This window comes from Salminus brasiliensis, chromosome 5 (assembly GCF_030463535.1).
Source record: "Salminus brasiliensis chromosome 5, fSalBra1.hap2, whole genome shotgun sequence".
NCBI classification, from domain to species: Eukaryota; Metazoa; Chordata; class Actinopteri; order Characiformes; family Bryconidae; genus Salminus; species Salminus brasiliensis.
The window spans coordinates 27,463,508-27,490,996 of NC_132882.1; the positions used below are offsets into that span (position 1 = coordinate 27,463,508).

General features: G+C 41.8%; 1 protein-coding gene across 3 annotated transcripts; it reads right to left on the bottom strand.

The window, feature by feature from the left end:
- Positions 1–3,392: 3,392 nt before the first annotated feature.
- Positions 3,393–24,396, bottom strand: pi4kb (phosphatidylinositol 4-kinase, catalytic, beta). 3 transcript variants are annotated; one of them, XM_072680039.1, is made up of 12 exons: positions 24,282–24,396; positions 19,024–20,081; positions 12,848–12,892; positions 10,381–10,608; positions 9,019–9,246; positions 8,813–8,922; positions 8,207–8,311; positions 7,981–8,104; positions 7,479–7,744; positions 6,874–7,006; positions 6,618–6,738; positions 3,393–5,262 (listed from the first exon to the last, which is right to left on the bottom strand). In XM_072680039.1, exons 2-12 carry the CDS (start codon positions 20,059–20,061, stop codon positions 5,081–5,083), a joined length of 2,580 nt encoding a protein of 859 aa, XP_072536140.1. In that variant the 5' UTR covers positions 20,062–20,081; positions 24,282–24,396; the 3' UTR covers positions 3,393–5,080. The 3 variants fall into 3 exon arrangements, with proteins under 3 accessions (XP_072536140.1, XP_072536141.1, XP_072536142.1); XM_072680040.1 differs by lacking the exon at positions 24,282–24,396 and adding an exon at positions 23,046–23,369; XM_072680041.1 differs by lacking the exon at positions 12,848–12,892.
- Positions 24,397–27,489: the final 3,093 nt, after the last annotated feature.

Genomic DNA, 27,489 nt, shown 5'->3' on the forward strand with positions numbered 1-27,489 from the left:
GCCCCCTAGCGGTGCGTCCGGGAGTGGCGTCCTTCAAGGAATTCAAATTAGGATGGGAGCGGTTTTTGTCTCAGCATAGTCGCATAATATAGCTTGATATGTGGAAATGACAAACCTGTGTTATGCCGTCTCAGCTTTGACAAGAATGTCCAGCATAAACAAAACAGAGCTGTAAAGAAGGGCCCAAAAAAAAAATAAAAAAAAATAAATATATATATATATATATATATATATATATATATTTACTTTATATATTTACTTTATATATATATATATTTACTTTATATATTTACTTTATATATATATATATATATTTTTTTTTAATTTAATTTATATATATATATATATATATATATATATATATATATATATATTAAAAAAAAATTTTTGGCCATATAGATCATAAAGATAGATTTGATATAATATATAATATAATATAAAATAAAAATCAAATCAAATGTATTTGTACAGCGCTTTTCACAACTGCCGTTCTCACAAAGCAGCTTTACAGAATCAGTAAGTGAATAAGAGATCAACAAGACTGAAAAAGACATAAAACCCTAAAACCTCCAAAAGGCGGTGAGCCAAAGATGACAGTGGCAAGGAAAAACTCCCTCAGTGCTGGAGGAAGAAACCTTGGGAGGAACCAAGGAATTTTCTCATACATATATTTAAAGAGAGAGTTACACATTGCAATTATCCTATGTATCCAGTATATACTAATAGTAGTAGTAGTAGTAAGAATAATAATAATAATAATAATAAAATGTTCCCCTCAGTGAAGCGTACGTTTAGGTCATTCTAGGCCATTCACGACTGCTAGGCCAGCTCAGACTGTTTGATCAGCTTAGCTCTTGACCAACATGTTTTCATTTGGAGTTTGGTGGTTAAGCTGGTCTGCTAGCTATTACGCTATAACTCTTATGACCAAGCTGGTTGACTAGCATGACCACACTTGCGACCTGGACTGTCTGAAAGAGTAAGGAATTCAAGCTACATACATCAAAGATGCCCTAGAATGGAAAATGTGTTTATCTTGGTGTAGTTAGTGGATAAGGACAGCTTGGTAAATGGATGTGACCATGAACCTCAAACACTTGTATCATCTTTGAAAGAAAATCTGGCATAAATCACAAAACAGAGCTGTAAAACCCCTCATACTGTTACATAACCGTCTTGACTCATTTTATTTATGCCCACAAAAGTGTACAAAAGTCACAGCCACAGCTTTTACAGCTTTTAAATTCTACACACAATCGCTATTCATTCTGAAGAAAATCTAACATTTTAAGAAAATATGCAGTTTTATTTTAGAGACAAGAATAGGTTATTTAGGGGGTAAAACATATTTGAACACACCCTTAGCCTAATATTGGTTGATGCATCTTTGCCCCTTCTTCTCAGCATATACGTGCAAGATTCGGTACAAAGACATCTTCAGATGGATGCAGGTCTGGGCTCTGGCTGGGCCTCTCAAGGACATTCACAGACTTTCTTTGGAGCCACTCCTTTATTTGACAGTGCTTTGGGGCATTGCCATGGAGGAAGGTAAATTTTCACCCCAGTCGGAGGTCCAGAGTGCCCATAAACAGGTTTTTTTTAATCAAGAATCTCTGTGTACTTCATACATGTTTCCCTCTATCAAGACCCACTGCTCAGCCCAGTCCCACTGCTGAAAAACATCCCTGCATCATGATGCTGCCACAGCCATGCTTCAGTGTAGGGATGGCATTAGCGTTTCATGGTTTCCCAATCCCCAATCCCCAGTCGTATCCAATCAATTGAATTTATCACAAGCAGACTCCAGTAGAGTTGTAGTTGCAGACACATCTCAAGTAGTGTCTGTGAAAATAAAATGGACCAAATCAAAGAGTGTTTTCACTTGTGTATAGATATTTTTCGTTTTGATTTTTAATAAATTAGCACCAATGTCTAAAACCTGCTTTCACTTTGTCATCGTGGGCTATGTTCTGTCAAAAATGAACTCTTGTACTATTGTAGAATAAGTGGTGTACATGGAGAAGGTGATAGGGGTGTGCAGACGTTCCAGCTTGACTGTACATCCAGCTCAGTTAAGGCCTTTAGACCTTTTAGGAGAATATGGAAGCTAAAAAGGCTAAATGCTAAAGCTACTCAACTGGGTGAAACACCACTTGGAAGGGCTGCCCTTATTAAGAACAGGTATTCACAAGGGCTGCGTGCAATGGTGGCAAAGAGACGTGGTGAAGTGTGCGAGTGCTAGGCTAAAAGCTAACTATACCAGAGTAAATTACAATCCCTTATAATAGCTAAAAGTGCACCATTCCAACTGGACACCAGGGAAACCCAGCGAGGACAGCAAGACTATCCGGTCAAGACTATTCCACATGCCCTCCTTGAATGAAAAGTTTAATTCAGAGGAAACATAACAGGGGTGTAAATAAGTTTGTGCTTCTGAGCATTTTGCACCCAACCAAATTAATTAATGCACACCCAAATTAACCCAAAACCTAGACTGAAAAGAAGAGGCTAAAGTTTCAGTTGAAGGCTTAACCCATGCTCTGAAAACTGGCCCAATGTGTCCTAATTATGGAGCTCATCTAGCCTACTTTAATGTGCACCCATTGCTTATTTCCTGCTATACAAGGCATCTGCTTGCCAATGGAATGAGAGGCTCCAAGGCACAGTATAAACCCCCACTACAGCATTGGCCTTCAAGTTCATTGTCTGGAGTGTAGAGCTCTATCCAGTACATTTGGGATGAGTTGAAGTTTGTGGCCCAGAACTAATCAATCAGCCAACATCAGTACCCTACCTGACTAATGTTCTTGTGGCTGAATGCAGTCTAATCCTAATGTTATACCATCTAGTGTAAAGCCTTCCCAGAAGACTAGAAGCTGATACTGCAGCAAAGGGAGAACAAACTCTATTAAAGCTCCTGATTTGAGAGGAAACCGTAGACAAGCAGATGTTTTTTTGACAATATGTTGAAGCATTGCTGTTTAGATTTTATGGCATTCAGTGACAAGAGTGTTAGTGAGATCCCCAGCTCATCCCAAAAGTATTGAATTGACCACCATTATTCCAGAGAACGCAGTTCCACTGCTCCATAGCTCAATGCTGGGGGGCTTCCTAGCCCTCTAGCACAATGCCAAAAGGTTGATGTTTATCTGTTCCACAGTGTTTTATTCTATAGGCAGTACTTCTCTACAGGGACTAGATTAAGCTTCAAATGTGTGTGTGCATTTTCCCCATCTGTGTCAGCAAGGGGTGCAACTTACAGTAGCTGAATGCGTTCATTTGTTTGTGTCCACAAACATTTGGATTTATAGTGTCAGACATGCAGTGTAGATGCAATATATAGGAAGCCAATACTAGCAATCCTAGCTTGTTCAACATGAACACACAAGCTGTGAAACAGATACATTTAATTTATTATACAAAGGAACATTCACAAGTTAAGGGAGGTCATTTACGTCATCGTAAGAGCTGGTCCGTCTATCAAGTTACAAAGGAAAGAAAAGGGTCTGACACACAAAAACGAAAAGTAGTATAAAATGGTAATGAGAGTGATCCACATTTCTCAAACATCTCCAAATGATCCGCAACAACTGGGCTTTCCCTAAAAATGTGGATTAAAATGGTTAGCCTACTGGAGCAAGGGGAAAAACAAGTCCTTTTAGTAGGTCAACACCTCTTGTTTCATTTTAATAATAAAAATATCTATATCTGAAATATAGCTTCATACCTGTGCATTTAACTCATAACCTAAAACAAACAGATTAAGAATCTGTTGATTCCGTCCACTTATTTGTAGCCCTTGCGTTTCGCCCCCCACCCCTCATTCATACAACTGTCCATAATCATCGAGTTCTCACCTGTGGTTTAAATAACACAGATGTTCATGTTTAAACACAGCTCCCCGTCATTCTAACACGAGAAGAGTCCATGCACAATTAAAAAGTTTGAAATTCAGGTTATGAACATCTGTACAGATCGAGATATCTCGCATAAGCTTTCTGCCCAAACAAAATACAAGAACAGCAAGTCAGACACTTACGTCGTGTAAGTATGCAAGAAGGTGTCAATAGGCAATAAATAGTGTTTTTGCCTTTCGTGTTTTGGGGGATTTTATTTAAATACTTAAAAAGGTTAGAAGTGGACTTTTGGTAAATTGATGCATTTTACACTCCCTGACCTGAATCAAACCAATGTCTCTAAGCATATTTAGGATTGTATCACACTCATGCTTTAATGCATCAGCAAGTCTCTCTTTTTAATGTCATGAGGCTGGAAGTTATGAGTGGCGATCTTGCAACTGGTATAAAAAGGGCTAAAGGTCTTAGACACGTCTGTATTTGAGAGAAGTGCGTGGTTCTCTGAAACTGTAGCTAAAATAACACTGATCAGACAAAACTGGAGAACTCCACCGCTGACTCTGATGTGCTGTTTTACCCACCGTCTCCCTCACACCGCACAGCGTACATTCCTCAACACATAGTCAGTTTGTTTATAACTCTGTTGTCTCAGCGGTGATTGCATTATATATATCTATATATGTAGATGTGAACATTGTAAGTAGTTCACTCAACGTAGAAAGAAAAGCATTAGTGATACAGACACAGAACTGCTCAGGAACACATGGGGATTTAAGACAGTAAGTACACAGCACGTGGAGGAGTACAAAAGCAGCGCAGAGTCAAAGCGGAGTTGAGCCTCAGGCTAATGTTTCAAACGAGGCACTAGGATACTGGATAAAAGAAGATCCAAAAGGTATATCCAGAGAAATGCAATACAAGATAACAAAAAAGGGCAGGGGTTCAAACTTAGGGAAGGCTATTGAGGGGAGGAGGGAAAGAATAAAAAGAAGAAGGGGGGGGGAGAGAAAAAAGACATAGCAAAACTTCACAGCTGAGAGCTCTTCAGTCAGGGTATAAAATCCATGATCAAAACTCAGTCTGGGTGTCAAAACACGCTGGGATGGTGGATGGGGAAAGGTTCAGAAAGGGTTTGGGAGTGGCTCCTGAAAGTGGTGCAGCCTTTTCCAGTTCCAAACATTCGAGTCCAACAACGGCACACGCTTCAGCACTCCCACGCCCGGTCACATGATGCCATTGGTGAGGTACTGGAAGCCGTCATACAGCTTGGTGGTTATGGATCGCATGGAGCCGTCCACCATCTGCTCCACCAGCACCTGCAGCTGCTCCTCCGTCAGGCTCATGTGGAAACGCTCTTTTAGGTTGCGGATAGTGCTGGAGCCGTGGAAACAGGGCAACTGAGAGCCTGGGGAGTAATCAGAAAAACGTTCCAAGCGTGAGGAGATACAGCAGAAGAGTTTTTTTTAGTAAAATAGTAGACAGTAGTCTCACTACTGATTATTTTGAATACAAAAAAACAAACAAAAAAAAAAACCTTAAAAATAAATCAAAAATCAAAATAAATTATGTATAGCCTTTCAAATATTTGACCTACTGACACCTACTCAGTCATGTAATTCTCTGATCAGCAAATCTTTTGGCAGTACTGCCATGCATAAAATCATGCAGACACAGGCCCGAAGCTTCAGGTAATTTTCACATAGTGGAGAAATTGTGGCATGATGGCACGTGGCAGATAGGCTTGTTTGACTAGGTCTAGAATCTCCCAGGGTTTTTTTTAATCACAACAGTCCTTAGATTTTACTCAAAATGGTGTAATACATAAAAACACCCAGTGAGCAGCTGTTGAAACGCCATGTTGAGGATAAGCCAATCCTACAAAGATTCCAAAAGTCAAAGTTCAACACAGAATGGCCAGCCTCAGAACGCAGAGCACGTCAAACCTTGAGGTAGATGGGCTACAACAGCAACTTGGATGCAACCTGCCTTTTGTCAACAGTCCAGGCAGGTGGAGGTGGTGTAATGGTGTGGGGGAATGTTTTCTTGGCACACTTTGAGCCCATTATTATCACTCAATCAGCTTGAATGCCACAGCCTGTTTGAGTATGGTTCCTGACCACATGCATCTTTTTATTCACACAATTATACCATGGCTATACCAAGTCTTCTTCTCAAACTGGTTTTCATGAACAGTAACCAGACCATAGTCCAATAAAACATCCTTGGGATGTGAAAGAACCAAAGATTCAGAGCTTGAAAAATGTTCAGGAATTGTATGATGCAAGAAATGTTTCCAGGTCTCAAGGAATTGAGGCTAAGCTATTCCTATTAATACGGTCTTCCTAATAAACCACATGATGAGTGTAAATAATATCTACATTTTCATGCTTTATATCAAAATTATCAGCTAATTAATTCATCATCACTATTAATCCTGAATAATTGCAGACAAAAAAATATTAGGCCCCATTCACATGTGTCATGGGTAATCCGATCATAAGTGGGCAGCACAAATTAAAAGGTGTGAACGGGAACCGAGAGGGATTGTATCAAATCACTCAAACCATATTTACCCTGAAGCTCATTTTCAAACTGAAACAATGAAACTGAGTCTTTTTTACATATTAATCCATTTGCAAAGTTACCATATTAACTTTAACTGACCTTCTATAAGTTTTCTATTCTATTTATATTTTCTATGTAAACCTTCAGCAAACATGCACAGCTCTGAGAGGGGACATGCTTGTGGAGAGACAGTACCTTGTTGCATTATCTCCACTATCTGGATGACTTTCTCCATGTGTTTGCGTGCCGCAATGAGGCCCTGAAGCATGAGCATCTTGTAATAGTTGAACATGTCTCCATCTTGACCTCCCATAACCTTAAAAGAAGAGACAAAAACAGCTTTAAAAAGCCATTTCACATAAAAAAAAACAAACAAACAAACAAAAAAAAACATTTAACATGTAAGCTAAAATTTCTGAACATGAAAAAAATTCTATATAGGGCTTCTTACATCTACAAATTCATTGGTCAGTTTGAAGGCAGATGTTTCAAAGCCCAAGTTTCTGGGAGAGCTTGACAAAATGAAGCCGAAATCAATGTGAATAATGTGACCCTCAGAGTCGAGCAGGATGTTCCCATTGTGTCTGAAAAGCAAAAGAGAGCATAGGACACTGAGATCTACAAAACTTTTATTCTGAGTCATTTTGGAGCATTTTTATTGCTCCATATATCAGGAAACAAAAAGTGGAAGATGGCCGAAGTGCACATAAATTTTGATCATTACAAAAAACATATGTTAATTAGATTATCCCATATGCAATTTCCATCCCAACTTGGCATATATTACATGTGATAATGATTATAAACTACATTAATAACTTCTAATATATTTTTCTTTGACACCAGAATGTCTAAAGCATGAGCATTTGTTTTCAATAAGCTATGACTGTTAATTCCTTCATACTACTAATTTAAGTATGGAGGAACTCATGAATTCACACGCTCATGCATACAACACAACAATAACACCCTTCCAAAGTATTTCTAAAGGTCTGAAGAGTAACATCCAGCTGTGGGAACATGTCAGGTGACTGACAGAATGCCTGGTAGTTTTACCTGTCCTTAACCTGCAACAGATAGCAGATGAGGCAGTAGCCAGCACAACTCTGCACAAAGTTGCGCTGAGCGGTGAGGAAGGCCTCTGTAGTGTAGTTGCCATGTTCCTGTAGGAAGTAGTCGAGCAGTGAGAGCTGACTCTGCTTCTTCACTTGGTGAATGGACACAGCATTGACCACTGGCTCAATCATACCGCTGTCAGAGGAGATGACCAGGATCTTATAGGGCTTAATCCACAAGGGGACTCGCTCCTGCTCCCAGATTGCCTGTGGCCACGAAGAACACGCATCATCACAAGGATAAAAATGTCTGTTGTTTCAGCAGTAATATGTTTGCAGGCTACTCAACAACAAACAGTCTGGGAATGTTGAATAAAAGCATGGAGTCAAGTCTCTGAAGAGATGTAAATTATCCCAAATGGTGGCTTGACAACAAAACTAATGGCATTACTGTATCAAATTAAATGAATATACTAAAATAGTCTACATTTAAGGAACCCAACCTGCAGCTGTTTCAGCACTTGGAAGGCAAGGAGCTCTTGTCTTAGATCATCACCACATTTCACAATGACTGAGAGGAGACGCCAGTTAGGCAGGTGGCCATAAGGAGAGGCTTCTCGAATTCGTCTGTGTAACAACAAAAGCAGAATCATTAACACGAGGTACTTCAATGAAAAAGACTACAAAAAAGCACACCAAAAACTGTGGGATTGTTTTATCTGTACTTACCTAACCTTCTCCTGCCAGGGTTCTTTTAAGGCTACTGCTGAGGGATCCTCTGGATCCTTTTTAAAAGTGGTTGGAGTATGGGCAAGCTGCTCTGAGAGACGTCGCCTGAATAACGGCAGAAAGAAAAACGTTAGGCCCCATTCCCACCTTTCATAAGTGGACAGCACAAAGTACAGGTGTAAATGGGATACAATGCATCCCAAAGATACACTGCAATCCAATCACTCAATCCCCCATACGGAGGAGGCCAGAGACGCATATGACCACATTATTCTTGTAGTGTGAACATCAAAACATCTCAATGCTTCCCTGACAGCAAAAACCCACCCGCATCAACCCAGTCACTGTGGCTGGCGTTATTACTCTTATTATATTATTGTAGCCCATGCCCCTCCTTCAGCAGAAATGATGTGAGAAATCTGATCACAAGCAGTCACATATGATGCATGGCGAGCTGAAAACATCTATGGCTCTTAAAGAATAATCCTCATCCTGAAGCTCATTTTCGAACTGAAACACTGAAATCGATCATCAGTCTTGCTGTAATGTTAACCCTGCCACTTAGACTTAAGTCATTAAGGTCTAGCTCCATGCATAAAAGTGTACCTGATGTCTCCAGCAGCAATAAAAATGGGTTCCTTGCTCTCCTGGCTGGTAATACTGTCCACTGAGAACTGGGAGATGTTGTCACAGCTGTTGGTGTGGATCTCTGGCAGCTAGCAGAAGGACAAAATGAAGGATGGATGAGTTTACATAGCGTCAAAAGAAGCTAAAAGATGCTTAAAGAATGACAAGCGGCTACAGTACAGTACCTCAACCTGCAGCTCTCCAATGTCATCCACAGACCAGGCTTCATCATCGTTGTCATAGTTGGGAACAGTGGAGAAGCTGCTGGCCCGCTGGTCAGGCGTGATGCCACAGTCTGGAAGATTCTCTACAGAGCGTGTGCTGCGGATTCGCGTCTCTGGGATCCTTACTGGTACACTAGATGTTTCGAAGTTCTCACACTCCAGAACTTCTACATAGATTAAATATGGTGCCTGTAAAGAAAGTCAGAAGTCTATGAAATGCCCTAAATACAAGACGGATCTAAGAATGGGTCCTTATATTTTGTTTACTAGTGGCCAGTGCTATTTCAATATATCATATTACTATTTATTGGATACTCTTAAATATAAAAGTGCTTCAAATGGTTCAGACGCCATAGAAGAGGTCAATATTTTTTCAATGACAGTCAGTGATGCTCGGCAGCATTCAGCAACGTGACCAACGCAAAGTGTGCAAATTCAGAAACAGTCAAGTGAAGCTCTGCTCAACTCTGTTCACATAAACAGTGATGCGTTACAGCAACTACCATTTAGGAAACAGGTTTTTATGTTTCCTCAAAAACGCTCCACTGACTTTGCTTCCTAATGAAGATTTGTTCGAGTCGCAAAATGGAGGAGAGATTCATCATTGCTGATTTGTGTCCAGATTTCCTTATGCTTTATGAGGTGTCCTTATTTGCAAACATCATTTATAAAATGTACATACACTTTTAACATGTTTAATTTTTTTATGGACACTGAACTTTTAAGCATACTTAAAAGCAACAATTGCAGCCTGCAATTAGATTGTTATATCAGATGTTTTAATCAGTACATTGATAATTAAATATGTGTAAAATACACTTTCTTCATTCACACAAATATACTGGTTTATACAGGTTAATATTGGGTGCTGGGCCTTTAAAAAAATGGTTTGCTTGATGATGCAACTCAGTCAATCATGCTGTTTGCCTGAATGCTGGTGGACACACACACACACACACCGGTGACTCATTGCCTGATGCAGGATGCTTTTAATCACGTGTGGTGTGCATGCAGGGTAAGAGTTTTGAAATGCACTAGAATATGGGAATCATACTGATATCAGCAGATTATTGTTTTATAAATAAAAATATTCAGCATATTCCTTTTAGAATTAATGGATAGATTTTTCCTGTAATGCTAATCCAGCAACACGTAGCCCATGATAAAATGCGTTTAAACAAACAATTTTGATAATAAAAGTGTAGATATTCAAATAGCAACAATTGCGGTAATGCCCATATGGTTAAAGATATAAACAAATAAACAACCATTAGTTTTGCAACTGACCCCTATTCATTCACTTAATGCTCTTGAAAAGTTTACCTTGTCTTTCGAGTTCAACACGACAGCCTGGGTATGCGGTACCCGCACCACATGGTGGTCAAAAGCTGCGGTGGGCAGCCAGACACGAGCGGGCAGCTTGTGGTTAAGCAGCGACAGCTCTGAGATAAGTCTCTGCGTCTTCTGCTCTTTGGTGGGCAGAGTGGCCAGTCTCTTTCCAATCCCCATCAGAGACTTAATGAACTCCCGCTGAGGAGTCAAGCGTACAGGCTAACAGGAGGAGACACAGGAAAAAGAGAGATCGACATGGGAGGAAAGAGGAGAGAGAGATAAACAATTTACTACATGGATTTCAATTTACAGGATTTTACCAAATGCACTAAGAAGAAGCAATCCAGTCACTTCTAGATGCAGTAATAGTTATGTGTACTAAGTGACGTCATTTAGACGGCTACTATCATTAAACATTAACGAGTACTAGGCCAAAGAAAAGTCTACATGCATGATAAATATATTCTGAAATCAAAGCGAAGCATGAGGGTTTAAACAAATGAGAGAGGAAAAAAAAAGTGCTTTCTAGCATCAGCTGACCATAAGGTGGCACAAGTGAGGCGTGAATGAAAAACATCACCTGAAATGAGAGAATTATTGACACAACTATGAAAATGAGCTCATTCCACAATGGCAAATGTGGAGTAAGACTCATCAAACTCCTCCATCTGTGTCTCTTCCACATGTGCAATTTATGGTTGTTTACCACTCCCAATGCGATATGTACACGATGTACAACACGAACGAGAGACCAGAGAACCATACACCCAAATCAACTGAGAGTTCTTAAGATGTAACCCTCTTTTAACAGGCTGTGTGCACAAACATACACCAGAGCATGTACGACACACCTACAAAGAGTATCCCCTCTGATTAAATTAACAAAGAAAACAAGAGTGCTGGTGATTGCTTAGCGATTTATTTACAAGAATAAAAGATAAAACCTCAAGGCCATGAAGCGAAAAACCTCAAGGTAGTATCTTTACAGAAGCAGTGCCATGTTTAAAACACACTTGACGAGAAGTAGAGAAGTAAAGAACTGATTCATATAATGAAGCATTGAACCCATCACTTGCGCTCTACGCAAAAACCACACTAGAAATGTTTGATCGCTGACAGTGGGGTCAGATTGGAACACTGGACTAAAAGCAACTCTGAAACAGGGAAGTGAATGCAAGTTAAAAGTAGGCCTGGGCGATGCTTTTTCTGACCATATTGTGGATCTCCTTGGTAATTTACAGGTGCATTAGTTGACTTTCTCGCTGTTTTCTTAATTCTAATAAACTGTAAAACTTGCAGAACATAATACAACACTAATTATTCCAAAGACACCATCAGCACATGTTTACTAGGTGCCTAAGAAACAATGTTTGAAAAGCTGCATTCTGAAATAGAGCCCTGTCTGTTTACACAGATATCTGGTCAGTCACTTATGAGACTCTCAACACCCAGTTACTCCACACCGAATCTCCTCAGCGCCCAGTTAGATCGACCCCCAATCTCCTCAGCGCCCCGTTTGATCAAACCCCAATCTCCTCAGCACCCCGTTTGATCAAACCCCAATCTCCTCAGCGCCCCGCTACTCCACCCCCTCTTCTTAGCATCCCTTTACTCCACCCCTATTTCTTCAGCGCCTCCTGGACTGTAAATGCTGTAATTCTGAATAACACATTGTTTGAGTGACAAACTTTATATAACAAATGGAATAGATAAATCTGTCACCAACAGTAGCTAGCTAACACAGACAGACTGATAAACTAATAGTTCATTACAAAGAAATATCAAAGAATAAACACACTAGATCCAAGGGTAGATCCAAAGATGGTGTTTCTTAAATCTTGACTAATGCACCTTTAAAGAAAGCTGAGCAACTGCATGTTTCATTAGAATTATTATGATGTTTAGAGAATATTTTAAGTATTGTGATACTGCACATTGTTGTACAGTACATAATTAATATAAAGCAACCCCTTTTTACTTCTGGAAACTTTCACTTCCCTTTAACAAAGTCATTAAGTAATCTGATCATTGTAGTGGGTGAAGAATCCAAGCAGACGTCACAGTCAGGAAACAAACATTCACTTTTGGATTTTGTGTAGCTTAAACGCCCCTGTTTGACAGACTCTGTATGACATAATTTCATCAGAAACGAGAATCCCCTTTTGAGTTGTAGTGTTAATAAATGGGCAACATCAAAGGGGGGGGAAGCCAAAGAATATGTACGTTTCCAAGCATGTCAGCTAATAGACACAATAAACAGAAGTCGTTTCTGGCACCTAAAATTGACAGCAATTCAACTGTTGCAACTATAGAAAGGTGTCACTAGAGATGACATGCTTGCAAATCTTTAAAGGTACACATCTGAAGGAATCTGGGAGTCCAACCCCAACTGCGAACAGAAACAGCCATCATCCCACAATGCACAGATAAGGATGTTATTAGACAGTGGTTGACTTACTGTACCAGCCTCTAACTCGAGACTGTCGGAGCTGGAGCTCATGTCCTGGGAAAAGGGGTGGGGATGGGGATTTATGGTACAAGAGCAAGGGAGAGTGGTGGAGGGAGGGGGGGTTGGGGGGGAGCAAGACAAAAGTAATAATAAAAAAATATATATAAAAAACAAAAAAAACAAAAAAAGAGAGAGCTCACAGTTATGTTCCAAAATTCCCATGTCAATGTTTTTCTCTTGCTGTAACCTGTGCTTAATCCCCAGAGAGGAGACTGTCCAGCACTGACCTGACCTCCATACTGCACCATGACAGCACCGGACAAGGCCAGGGATTAGACAAACGAGAACAGCAGGGATCTCGCAATCTCTGCTGCCCTCACGCTCACATCTACTTTACCTTACACTACATTCAGCAGCATACACCCGATTCCCTAAGGCGTAGGTTTACGCCTTTTAAATCAGAACAAAACGTCATGTCTGCCACACTGGCGCAAGTGCGCAATCAGCACTCTTAACCATCATCACCCTGGCAGCTAAAGAGTACAAAAATGCAAGCCACGATCTGCCCCGTATTTGTTCCTGGTGATTTCCGCAACAGCAGGCCGATTCAGGTTCTGCGACGTAAGCTAATTCATAATCACAGCTGTCAATCAGAGGGCCTTGCAGAGCAGAACATAGTCTTACGTAACGGAATTATCTTCCCCAAAAATTCAGCACTGATGAATACTGACTGGCAAAGTACTATTACTGAAGGAGCTACACTTCACAGAGCAGGATTTCTCAGTTATCCAGATGACTTTTATGGAGAATTATGGAGAAACGTATAAGTTCTTTGAGGAACTTTTGAACCTTTCTCTTCTAAAAAACTTTTCTTGAAGGTTCTTTAAAGCAACTCACTGTGGTTCTTCCACAGTTCAAATTAAAGAACATCCCAAAGTTCCTCAAGGATCTTATCCTTTCAACAGTGTACAGAGGGGAAGTGTAATTTATGCTTTGAGCCACCCCTACAGGACATGCTTTAAACATACATTTCTGGACAGAGAGATACAGAATCGTCACTGAAAGTGAAAGAAGCATGTGGACTGACACAGTGATGGGTTATATTATAGCAGGGGTGCAGTTAACAGCATGCCGAGCCCAGAGAAGCAACTACAGAGATGCTATTCTCCTTACTTCAAGTCAGTGGAGCGTTCCAACGATTTTGTCGTCATTTTAAGGAAAACTGCTACATGGTGTTGCTTTAATTGGTAATTCTAGTAATTTTACATAAATGTATTTAATTAAATGATTAAGAGTCATTCATAGTGCTCTGAGGTCACGCGCTTTATTTCAACAACGATGAATGAATTTAGACCCATGTAGCACTAATGATATCTTGTTAACTTGCACACCAAAAGATGCTATGTGATGAGGATTCCACTGCATCTCAGCAACTAGAACTATGCACACACACACACACACACACACACTTTTTATATCTATAGAGAGACCCAGAGAGGCTGTTTACAACCTTTGTGTGATCAGTCCATGTTTGGTTTTCATGTGACCACATGAAAAGGCTAGTGTAAACACACCCAAGTTGCACTGCGATTGGACTGCGATCAAATCACTTAAACCACATTCATTTTACACGAGTGTAAACGGAATGTGCTTTCCATGTCTGGGTACAGTTAGGCATGCAGAAACATGAGTAATCATTACTGCTATGGATACTGGTTCTCTCTCGCTCTCGATCTCCCTTACTCTGTGTGCATGCACGTCCTTGTTTACTGGCAGACGATTGAATACACAGTGCGTTCTCTGGCAGATTAAATAGTCCTTCTCACGGAGCCATAAGGGAAATGTGAGAACCATCTATTGTTCTACCTCATTGTGGAAATCGTTCTCAATCTCGCAGAGCTAAACCAACTTGGCAAGAAACTGACGGTTGCAGGAAGGAAACCAGAAATTAAGGTACATGTTAATGTGCTTTCTATGCAGGAAAAGTACATTTGGCTCTCCTGTGGTCAGATTGGGGATGCATTTTAGTAAAAGTGTAAACCCAAAGCCAAAATATCATCCTGAAGGGAAATAGAGATTTTGTCCCGACTGCGTCCACATACTTACATGAAACTTTTTTTTTCCTGCTTGCCTTGGTTTTGCCTGATCAGTAGCTCATGGCATCACTAAACACTGGACCAGATGACAAGCATGTGGATTTACATGACTAAAATCATTTTAATAATGCAGGGGAAGAATCGATTAAAAGCAAATGGGACTGAAATTCATATCCCTAGTACAAGCAAAATAAGCAGACAGAAAAGAAGCTACTGGGAAGCTACTGGGACACAGGCCTATTTGTGCATCTTCAAAATGACTCATTGTTGCTTGTGCCAGTCTTTTTGTCTCTTTTTGACAAACTAGACGTTTTTGAGTTGTGCGACAGAGCAAACGGTTTGTACAGCATTGTGTGTACAGACTCTTTGAAAAACACTTTAAAATTCCTATTTCGGCCCAAAGCCATGCCTCTTTAAGAGCAGACTTTAGGAATGTTCCTGTAGGAAAATTCTTCCTTTTGACTTATTATCCAGCTTACTGAGAAATCCTGCTTTGTGCAATACTCCCAAGCGCACATTACCAAGAGCCTTTTCCATCTTAATCTCAGGACTGCATGGAGTCATCACCCACTCTCTCACATGACTCACAGCCATCTCTCTAACACACAACAGAAAAACCAGAGAGGGTCAAAACAGCTCAAAGAAACAGAGGACGAATTCTTGCCAAGCACTCCGTTCAGCTTGTTTACCAAAGCCCGTGTCTCACTGGTTAGGCAGCGGCTGTGAATCGTCAGAGACAAGCAGAAGTCCAAACTCCTCTAGATAAAAGACTAATCACCGTTCAGGGAGCCAACAACACCCTGGACTTTTATGGATCCGGTGGTCAAACAAGTCGCTATCTCTGAAAGACTGAAGCTCTGGGCCACACAGCAGTGCCTGAATGGGGTGCAGCATGCAATCACCCCTAACAATGATGTCACCACATTCTGACGAGCACATTAATCAACTAAAAAACAGTGATCAGAGGAGACTGTATGCATGCCTTCACTCAGAACAGTCACCACATTCTACAGAACACAGTGATGATCGGGGTTTGCTGCATTAGCATTAACCCTTTGAACCCTGAAGGTGGGCGCATGTGGTCTCGTACTTGAATTCTTCACCCTCAAACAAAAAAAAAAGTTACAGTTTCACAGTAGTTACTGAATTATTGATTGCTACTGAATAATTAGTAGTTAGGCCTATAGGGACAGTGTTTGGCTGTACTTTACAATCCTGTATTAGTCTAATGACTAATATATAAAGTATATTAACAAAAAAAGTAATAAGTAATAATAAGTAATAAGCCTGACGATGCAAGATGGATATCTAAAAAAAAGGGTATGGGTGTTTATTTGTACTTACTAGTTTTACTACTATCTAATTGGCTGCATGGCTGCATGAACTACAACGCGGCAGACAAATAAAGTCTCTAGCCAGTGCTGGCACCTGCAGTCTGTAGCGCTAAAGCTAAACTGTCTAACTGTCATATGCTTTTACTAAACCTTGTATCGCCATTTTAACCATTTCAGCAGCGCCATCACAATCTGTGAATGTGTAATAAGCACAACGCAGGAAGTGCTATGCAAAAATAATAACAAACATCATGTGACAACTTTTCTACTGCTTTATACAAAAGGAAAGCCTGCACTGTTCTCTCATTTTATATCTGCCCAGTATCTTTACTTAACTCCTAATCATAGATACATAGTGTGCCTTATTAATATATGCTGTAACATATTGTTAATATATCATTAATATATGACAAGTTTTATCATTGACCTCTGGTGAACATTAATATTAACATTTAATATTGCAGACAAAACATAGCTATATTGCAATGACAGCCCCCCCCCCCAATATTGTGCAGCCCTACATTATATCCATATTTATTGATGAATAGGCCAGTAGAAATGCTCAGAAATTACTTGGAATTAAGGATTTTTTTTGTATGTCCTCCTGTAAATTCGCCTTTTTGGAGATACAAGTTTTGTTTTTTTATGTGACAATATACATTATTGGCTTTTGATTGATTAGCTTATTAATGTATTCACATTTATTCACGCTTATTAGAACAATTTTCCCATCTGCCTGAAGCAGTCAGTACAGCGAGAGTATTTCTCCCAGTCAACAGTAAAAGTAAACATACTGCTTCACTGTACTGATGGTTAAGAGGTCTAAAGACCGCAATACATAGAAATGTAATTAAATAATTAATTAAATAAATAATTAAAGCTAATATGGATGGCTGTTCTCCTTTATTTGTCTTCTCTGTGTCTGTCCATCATTGGTCTGACTAACTAGGCTGAATCATCCTGGGAGTAGTGGTTAAAGTAGCATTAAATATTAAACTGCGTGAAATGCTGAATCGTTGATTTCTGGGGACTCTAAATTCCTGTATTTTTAAATATCGCTATATCGCTCTCATAGAAAACAAACAATATTGCGATGTCCGTTTTTTTCAATAATCATGCAGCCCCTCTTCACAGTACTAGTCAAAGGGAATTCCCCTAATGTCAGTCAGGCCTCTAAAGGGGGAGCTCTCTTACATCCCAGTAAATCTAATTAATTGTCAGGGATGTATGACAGAGGTGAACAGAGAAAGTATTCGTAAGATTTCACTAATCTCTGCCCGAATTTTCCACAGCTGCAAACTCACGTGAACAGTGACGCCACTGTTGCCATGGCAGCAAAAACAGGCAAATGAAAGAGATGGGAGAGAAGGGGAGCATCCTGAACGGAGATAAATAAAGAAAGATAATGATCATGAAGTCTCCACTTCACACCACAATGAGATGTAGGGGAGGAGGGGGTGGATCTATTAAGCTTTTACATGCACATACGCACATTATTTATATACGTGTACAATATGTAGAATGTGAGGGGGAGGCATTTGTCTCTAATATTTTATGTCTATACACACACGAACGTAGGTAATCAAAGACTCCCATTTCTGGGACCTATTCAGGTACCACACAACACTGTGGATCGTGTTCTTGTCCAGCAGAAGGAGCGAAATTTAGGCACTATATTAAAACCCATTCGTGGCAATGAGCATGCGCGCACGCACACACACCTCTCAGCAACCGGGCAGGGGGGGTGGGTGGGATTGATAGGTGCCTAACTCAACAGCACCTTTGTCATGACTGTTGATGGATGTCTTCCGCCACCTCCACTTTTTTTCCCTGCTGATCCAGGGAACTGAACCAATGACCTTTCGGTCCCAAACCCTGTTCTCTAACCTAAACGTCACGGCTGGTTCCGGCTTTGCCAGATGACACAGTAGTGTATGCCAACGTAGCAAAACAATCAGGTTGGGGCAGATGTCCCCATGTCTGAGCATCACTTGTAGGTGGCTTTTCTCTCCGAGACGAGCAAAAGCAGAGCACTACAATGAAATTTAACCTGTCCGTAGCAGTGACGACACACCTGCAGCCCCCTCATTGCCTGGGGATTAGATGCCTTGCTCAAGGGAATCTCAGTCCTGGGATTGAACCTGCAACCTCCCGGTTCCAGGCCTGCTTCTCTAACAAACGCAACAGGGCGACTCATTATAGGGATGTGAAAAGGGCTATGTGGGTTGCCTGCATTTACGTGTCTGTGCTAATGGGTGTAGAGGTCAAGTAACTGTACCACAGCTAGACACAACGACTCTGCAGAAAACTGAACTTAGGGGGAAGAACAATTTACTGGAGGGTGACCAACTGTTTTGGAACTGGCAAGTGTCCCCTTCATTTACCAGGATCAAAGTTTATTCCTGGGGCCACACGACAGTCAGATAAAGAGAGACCCACAAAGCACAAATTCTTCCACCTTCATATAGATAATTAGCACCGCTAACTCTACTTACAGCAGAGCTTTGTCATTTATGGCTTAATATTGTTGAGCTATCATCTAATCTATACTCTAAACAATCACTTCTGCATATTTTTAAGGTGACAGAAGCTAGCTAGTAGCATTTCAAACTCACCACAAGGGAGCAATCATAAGGTCATACTGTCTACCTTCAAACGGCTACAGAAAAAGCAGTGAAAATGACCAAGATGCACATCCTACAGAATACAGGTAATGAAAGGCGCAATAGAAGTCACTGCGCTAAAGGGGGCTCACCTCATCCTGACTGCTTTCTACTTTAGGGTTGCTGGCTGTCCTCTTCAAGTTGCTGCTGAGGCTGATGCTAACGGTGGCGTCGGATTTGGAGCGCTGGTGAGTGCGCTTGGAAGGCGAGAGGCTGTGTTCGCTCAGGCCCTGTCCATGGTGTAAGGGAGGGGGGCAGGGCGGCGGAGGCTGCAGAACCTCCCTGCGTGCGCGCTGGCTGGCGGGCTTGAGCTCATCTGACAGGATAAGCTTACGCAGCTTGGTGCCACGTGAGTGGCGCTGCGTAGAGATGTGCATGTCAGAAGAGTAGGCCCCCAGCAGCCAGGCGCACTGCAGGGAGAAATTGATACTCTGACGGCAGCGGTGCACCACGTAGGGCTTGATGGCATCGCCCACCTCCTCGTCCATGTGGATGTACATATTAAGCAGCTGAGGCAAGTAGAAGTCCACTTCCTCGTTACGGAAGCTGAACAGTCGGTTGCCGATGTAGGCCTGCACTCCAGGTTCCTTGGAGTTGTACAGATAGGAGATGGCCATGGAGATGTCGAAAAGCTTGGACTCGAATAACCGCAGAAGCCACGACTGCTTGGAGGTGTTGTTCTTCTGGCGCCGGCGCGCGCTCTTCGCCGTGCTTGAGGGAGGCTCCTCCTCGCTGATCTTCGTGGGCTTATCAGATACATCACTGCCTCCTTCAGAAGGTTCTGCATGTGCTGTCCCATTCACCAGCTCGGGCTCAACAGCAGGAGTGTTTTCTCCATCAACTTTGAGGAACTTGACCTTCTGCAGAACCTCCTGGCAGGCTTTCTTTGCCACCTCAGTATCGATGACCAGGCTCAGCTCGCCCACGCCCTCAGATATGACATCCAGCGGAGGGCTAGAAGCTGGCAGGCCTTCACTGGCACTGGGGCTGGAACTGGTGAATGGCCGGGGACCAGACGATGGAGAGGAGGGTAGGGAGAGAGACGAGGTAGTGGAGGTGGAGGAGGCTGAAGGGCTTTTCTGCAAATCCTCCAGCTGGGAAGGGGAAAGCTCCAGCTCCATGTCACCCATGGCCAGACTGCCTTAGGCCACTGTATTTAAAAAAAAAAAGAAAAAAAGGCAGAGACGGCATTAAGATCACAAATACTTAAACCTTCAGGGTCTGTTTTATGTACATAAATCGTGCTACATTAATTTTTCCACTGTGTCTTGGCAAGTAAAGGTTCAGTTTGTGTCTGATTACAGATTAATTTGGTCCAGATAGTGAGGATTCACAATAAAAAAAAAACATTAAAACAGAATCAACCAGAAGCTTAAATAACATGGAACTCCCAAATTTCCATTTATGTGTCTGCAAGAAGTATATTAAATCAAATAAACCCCTCTCAGACCAATCAGGGTTGAGTATTTGATGAGATCAAAACAATATCAAAGCAACCATTTACCTATTTCTTACCCCCCCCAATGCATTCAATGAATACCCATTCATACAGAAAATATCACTTTTGAGAAACAATCTGAAAATTATAAAGCACCACAGCAATTGTGACAGTGTTGCCTTTGGCCCCTATAAGAGCTTTACATCCTAAAGTGCCGCTATCATTACACATATAGTATAATTGAAATTTTCACATATCCCAACTTAAATAGCCAGTCCAAGAGATATGCCACCCCTGCAGTAGAGAGGCATACAGTAGAGTACCAGCTTACCAGGCTTGGATAGCAAACCTACAACCCTGTGACCAATACCCCAACATACTAATCACTGCACCACCACTAACTGTGATGGCATAATTTTTTTGTTCTCGATAATCAACTGCTAGACTTCTCCTCATGTTTGACGTGACTGGCTGTTTGTCGTAAGCGCCAAACTCTCTTGTGCTCATTGATAGGGTGGGATTAATCTTTGCTGGAGAATCTGAGCCTGAGAAAGCTGTCACCTCTTGTGCAAAGGTAGAATTTAATCAGGAACTCTAGCTCAGTTGAACCCGCTTTGGGAGACAGGCCTCAGGCTTTCCTACAAAACAATGGAGTTCATTGAGTCTGCATTGTATTATCTTTCCTGGTCTGACCGTCTGTTAACGATGAGCAACAAAGCCACAGTGCAGGTTACAACACCAGACCTGATAAATCTGCTATTTCGCTTTAATCAGAGAGCTCCACGACTTCTACAAAAGCTGCTTTAGAAACAAGAACTATGGTGTTAAAATCACAGCGAATGGACTTTTAGTTTGGCAACACAGTGACTTAACTAAATAGTCGAAAAAATGATTCTTCCACAGCATTTGAAAAGGGAAGTTTCACGTGATCGAACTTTTACATCAATGCCTAATGAGGACACTTCCCCCTTCGCCACACTGTCCTCAACTTCCACTCAGGCCTACAGTGACAAGCTGTTCTAGGCAATGCTAGCTTCCCAACAGAGCGAGAAGTCAGAGTCTGAGGCCCACTGCTAAGGTGCATTGTTTGTATATGCCTCAAGTAGGGGTGGGTGATATCCTGAGAAAAATCTCAAGGAATTTTTACAATACACAATTTTACTCAATTCCAATTCATAATGGCCAAAAGAGGACTGCTGATTGCTTGATTAGAAATTTAACATGAAAACATGAGTTCTTTTCATTTTATAATTATTTCATTCAACATTTCCTAAACTTCACTCACTCAATATGGGATATACGGCCCAGTCCTAGTCTCGTGCATCACAGACAAAACTCAATCCCACTCTCATAACAGATACCGTCCATATCTTTACCCATGTTTCCATGAAATACAAACAAACAGGTTTAAAAGTATAAATCTGACCAAGTATTAGGCCTGAAGTCACCAGCCACCAGTTTGTTGATAGCTTCAGTCAATCATGGCTGTGTGAACACTTCACAAAACACTGTGACAAATCATACTTTCCACCAACAGCCAAATGCCAACACACTGAGCAACTAGTCACAGAAGAAAAAGACCTTCGTGAAAATGATCATGACCGTTCTCAGAGGTGGGGAAGTTTTGTGCCATTTCTCAAGTCATTTAAAGGAGCCACATCTTACATCTGTCTCTTCATTTAATTTCTTCCCCATCTCTATGCCTTTATGTAGCAAAATTAATTGTTATTGTGATCTACGACATAAACAGCGTTTCTGTTGATCCACAAACGGGCCTCATAAGAAGTTCCTTCAATTTGTTATTGATAAACCTATAGGTTGTGGGCGTGCTACAAGGGCCTGGTGAGCTGCTGCTCTTCCCCAGGGCTGCCGTAACTCTGAGACTGGCGTGCTAAGACTGCATATGTGAAGAGAATGGGACAATGAGGATCCGTCATTATAAGAGAATTGCTGTGAACGATTTAAAACTTAAAACTGCATCATAAATCTGGCCTAGACCTTTTGAATGGACTTTTATCAATAAACAATTGAAGGAACTTCTTATGAGGCCCGTTTGTTTTTGGACAATACTCTGAGAATTAGTTCTAACCACTCTAACCACTGCAATGCAACTACTGCAAGAATTTCATGATACATGGATCAACAGAAACGCTCCAAATACAATTTTAAATACAATCTTTTCACACTGACTGGTTTTAAAGTTGTTTTTATGCAGTTAGGTAAGGTAACAATTGTGTCCTCCGCATCACACACTAGTGAACTAGGGGCAGTGAGTACACACACACCCAGAGCGGTGGGCAGCCAACTCCAGCGTCCGGGGAGCAGAGAGGGTAAAGGGCCTTGCTCAAGGGCCCAACAGTGGCAGCTTGCTGAGCCCGGGAATCGAACCCACAACCCTGTTATCAACAACCCGGCGCTCTCACCACTGCCCCACAGTTGCAGTTTTGGAGATCCAAGTTTTCTGCATGACATGTAAGCTCAACCACACAGTCAGCATTTAATTTCATACCAAAGGGATCCCGAAGAGAGAAGAACACAGTCAGTGTAACACACTTCAGTACCTCTGCTGATACTGGATGTGCTGAGAAGTTCCCCAGAACTGTCGTAGCTTCTCCATGTAGCTACAACAGGGAACAGCCTTTCTACTCGAGTGCGGGATTAGGTTACTCTACCCACCTCCACCCGTCCAGCTGGGTATCACTAACATCCGTACTGTACTTGCTGTGATCCCCAAAGCCTCCCTCTCTCTGTGTCTGTGCAGGACTCGCATCTCTGGTTGCAACGGAAAGAGGTCCGAGTGGACCCAGGCTGACAGCTGACGCCACCTCCAACTCAGCCGGTGAAGCACAACACAGCCTGTATCGGATCATCTCTCCTGGTCTGACAAAAGTTGCGGATGCTTTCCCAAACCAGATCAGACGTTTCACGACATCACAGCACACCAGCCGAGCTCGGGTTGTAATCAGACGCATCTGAGTATACACAGCTAATGCTAATAAAACTAACTGCGTGGGAATGCACTGCTATCTCGTTAGGGGGGGAACTGCCGTCGATGCTATCCTAGCTTGCTTGCTAGCTTGGTAGCTACAGCTAACGGGCTACCGAGTGCAGTACCATCAGGCTAGCATCAGACAGCCCAAGTTACCGACATACTGGCTTTTAACGATACTCGCGTTTCGCAGCTAGCGAGTGCATTTATACACCGCCCGCCTGTCCCAACAGCTTAAACCCATTCACTACAACAGCTACTCCCGACGCTGACATAAAGAGAAGTTAGCTAAAGTACTCTCGTCCACAGTTTTCCTGAGTTTAGCTAGAGCCCCCCCCCGCCACACACACACACACACACACACACACACACACACACAGAGAGAGAGAGAGAGAGAGGCCGACCGCGTATCCATCGCATCGCTCACAAGCAGAGCTGGCAAACCCAGGTCCAGAAAGTAAAAATCCACCCCGCGATTTTGTTCAGACTGCCCGCAAGACGTCCGCTGCAGCGGAGCCAGCTCTGCAGTTGGTGCGAACAGCCGGGGTGGATTTTTACTTCCTGGACCTGGATTCGCAACCTTGGCTCGAAAGCTAGCTGGATATTTAAAGCTACGTTAGCTGACTTAGCGTAGGGATTGTCAGCTAAACAAGAAGGGAGATAACTTCGGCCTGCCGTGTTTTAAAGCTGGAGTCGTTTCTACGCTGTAACAGAAATGTTGAAGAGTTAGCTGGCTGGGTTAAGATCTCCAGCCAAGAGGATTAAACAGTGATCGCTAGCTCAGGCTAGCACACTCAAGCCGCCTGGCTAGCAGACTAGCTTGCTAAAGCTGTCGTACACGACATTCGTTAACTCGCTAAATTCATTAACCAGTAAAAGGTCGGAGCGACTGACAGAGACCGGTTTCAGCGGGATTTTCTTACCTTAGTAAACTGGGTGATGTGGTTGTTCAGTCTATCTTTGCTGTAACAGCTCCATTGGGAAGGAGCGTAAGATTCCCCCTCGGATGCCGAGTAACCGGCTTGCTGGGTGGTTGGCTTGCTTGGTAACGTCCCAATTCACACTCGCACACGTCCCCTACTCCCTTGATCATGATAAATCCATAACGTAGGTGCGCACGCGACTCCTTCAATCATTACATTTTCTGCTTGTTCTGATGAAATGCCTTCAATTAGAAACAACACATTTAACCATAGTACGGTACGAAGTAAGGATTTATGAAAATGAGATGTTTTTCTTTTAATAAATTGCTCTCAATAGAAAGTCTTGCACCCCCGCAGCATGGACCTTTCCAAGAGGAGGAAATAAGGGAAAGTACGTAGAGAGTGAATTTGGACGAAAGTTGTCAATTTCGAGGGGCGATGGTGTATCAGTAAACAAACGACGCACTTTTGTGTTTTTATTTATTTTTATTTGATCAATTATTTGCTTTAAAACGTTTTAATAGTTTTAAAAAAATAAAAAATAAAAAATTAAAAAGATGTGTTTAATGGACCTACGAGCATTAAGACACTGTATTCTAGGTTGCGTTTCTAGCAGTTTGCATTTTAGTACAATTAACAATTTAATTACATTACAATTACCATCACTTCACATCACAGTTCATTGGAATTTCAAGATTGAAATCCTTGTAAAAAAAAAATTAACAATAAATGAGGACAGTAAACAGGTGTGTTATAGAGCTGAATGAAGACATGGATTTACCACTATAGGATACATTCAGACAAGTGAGTAAGGCATGAGTATGGTATACTCATCGCCTGTGTACCCTCTTTTCTAAGTGACCCCATGCGTGCCTAACCTTTAAGCTTATTTCTATTAAAGTGGACTTAAATTAAGATCACTTCAACTGAAGCAGGTGGATATTAAACAAGGAATTTATTTGTTTAGACAGCACTGGTTATGTCATGTCAGCTATTTTACCTTTGTTATAAGAGCGAATGTGGTCTTAATCCCACATTTGCATGTGTTTTGAATTCTGAATCCGGTGTTAATGGCAGTGAGCTGGTGAAAGCTTTTGTAGCAATGTCTCAAATAGAGGCAGCAAAGATAGTATTAACAGTTACTGTGTGTTAAAGCAGAAGTTCACTGACATTTTCCTGTGTCTAATGCAGTTGATCAGCCAATACATGGTGCATTTGGTGTTTGAGGTTTTTAGTTTCACATTGCCGCTATGAGGAAAGTGAAAGTCACTGAAAAAGAAAAGAGGCAAACTAAAACTAAAAACTTAGACACCAAATATGTCTGATCAACTCTATGTTCAACTCTGTGAAACTTGTATGACCTTGATGACCTTGCTTTACAACACTTTTGTCAGTTGTCAGTTATTATTATTATTATTATTATTATTACTAATTTAACATGGATGACTGTTCAATTAACAAATAAAAAAAAAATTCTGCATCCCTACTGACCAGAAAATCAACTCTTTACCAATAGGACAGCACTCAGTTGTCAGGAGGCCGTGAACACACCCATTCTCAAGTTTCAAGCAACTGTTACACTGCAGCTCCACTCCTGGCCCACTGCTGTGCACCACTACTGCCTTATCCAGAGCCACTTACAAAAGTACTTTGCTATTTACCCAAGAAAAACCTCAGCTAGTTTAAATAGACTAAACCTCTAGGTTTAGACACTACTAAACACAAGTCAGTAAGGTGACCACTCTGCTATTCGCCCAAGTATTATCTGAAGAGGTGGGTCTTCAGTCTGGGTTTGAAGACAGTGAGCGACTCGGCCGTTCGGACACCCAGCAGAAGCTCGTTCCACCACTTTGGTGCCAGGACAGAAAAAAGCCTGGACACTTGTCTTCCGTAGATTTTGAGGGATGGCGGGTCGAGCCGAGCCGTACTTGAAGCTGGAAGGGCTATGGGTGCGGATCGGCTTTTGACCATTGCCATCAAGTACGGAGGGGCTGGTCCAGTCTTGGCTTTGTAGGCCAGCGTCAGGGTTTTGAATCTGATGCGGGAAGCAGCTACAGGAAGCCAGTGAAGAGAGAACGCAGCAGAGGAGTGACATGGCTGAATTTAGGGACATTGAAGACGACCCGTGCCGCTGCATTCTGGATAAGTTGCAGGGGCCTGATGGTGCGCAGAGGGAGACCAGCCAGAAGAGAGATGCAGTAGTCAAGTCTAGAAGCGATGAGACTTTTTTATTATAATGATGATAGACCCCACTGCCCTCGTAACTTGAACAAATCCCAATTAAGAAAACATTGGTGAATTTCAGATGAATGTCTTCATGAAAAGTGGGTAGGTGGGTTCTAAGAAGGGTCTCAAGAGGTTAGGAAGAGTTGGTGAGTGAGGTTGGGCCTACGGTGTTAAATCTTATGAGGTTGAATACCACATCAAAGCAACCACATAGAGTCCACCTTGAATGGCATAGCAACCACTATACATGGCATAGCAAGTAGCTAGCAACTCCCTAACCAACCGTCAAACTGAATGTCAAATTTCTCATTTATGTAGCACTTTTCACAACAAATGTGATCACAAAGCAGCTTTACAGAGATCCAGGTCCAAGCCTCCTTTGAGAAAGCCAAAGAGCGACAGTGGCTAGGAAAGACTCCCTTAAAGCTGGAGAAAGAACCCTTGAGAGGAACCAAGACTCAAAAGGGGATGTAACGGTGAGAATAACTGGACAGAAAGAGTGAGATAATGAAGAGTGACTGAACCAATGTGAGGATCCGGAGCGGGACAGCATGGCAGCAGGCAGCAGGGTAGGGGAACGCCAGGTCGGGTAGTACTGGGACAGAACAGTCGGAACAGGGCACTCTTAATACATGGGAAAAACAGAAAGAAAACAGGAAGGTGGGGGGGGGAGCACCCTTCTTAAATAGCATAGCAACCAGCTAGCAACACCCTGATGATCATCATGTATGGCAAAGAAATTGCCAGCAGCATCCTAACCAACTTTCAAATTGCTTACCAAGAGCATACCAACCACAACCTAGCAACCACAGAGCAACCACCTGGGATACCATAGCAACCACTAGGATCAGCATAACACACGCTTAAATCACACAATTCCTATTTTTTGTGAAAAGTTACAAAAACATACCATTCACTTCTTCCCCACATTTATGAAACCTATCCTGCAAAGCTGCAGCTGGATTACAGGCATGTGAAAAAA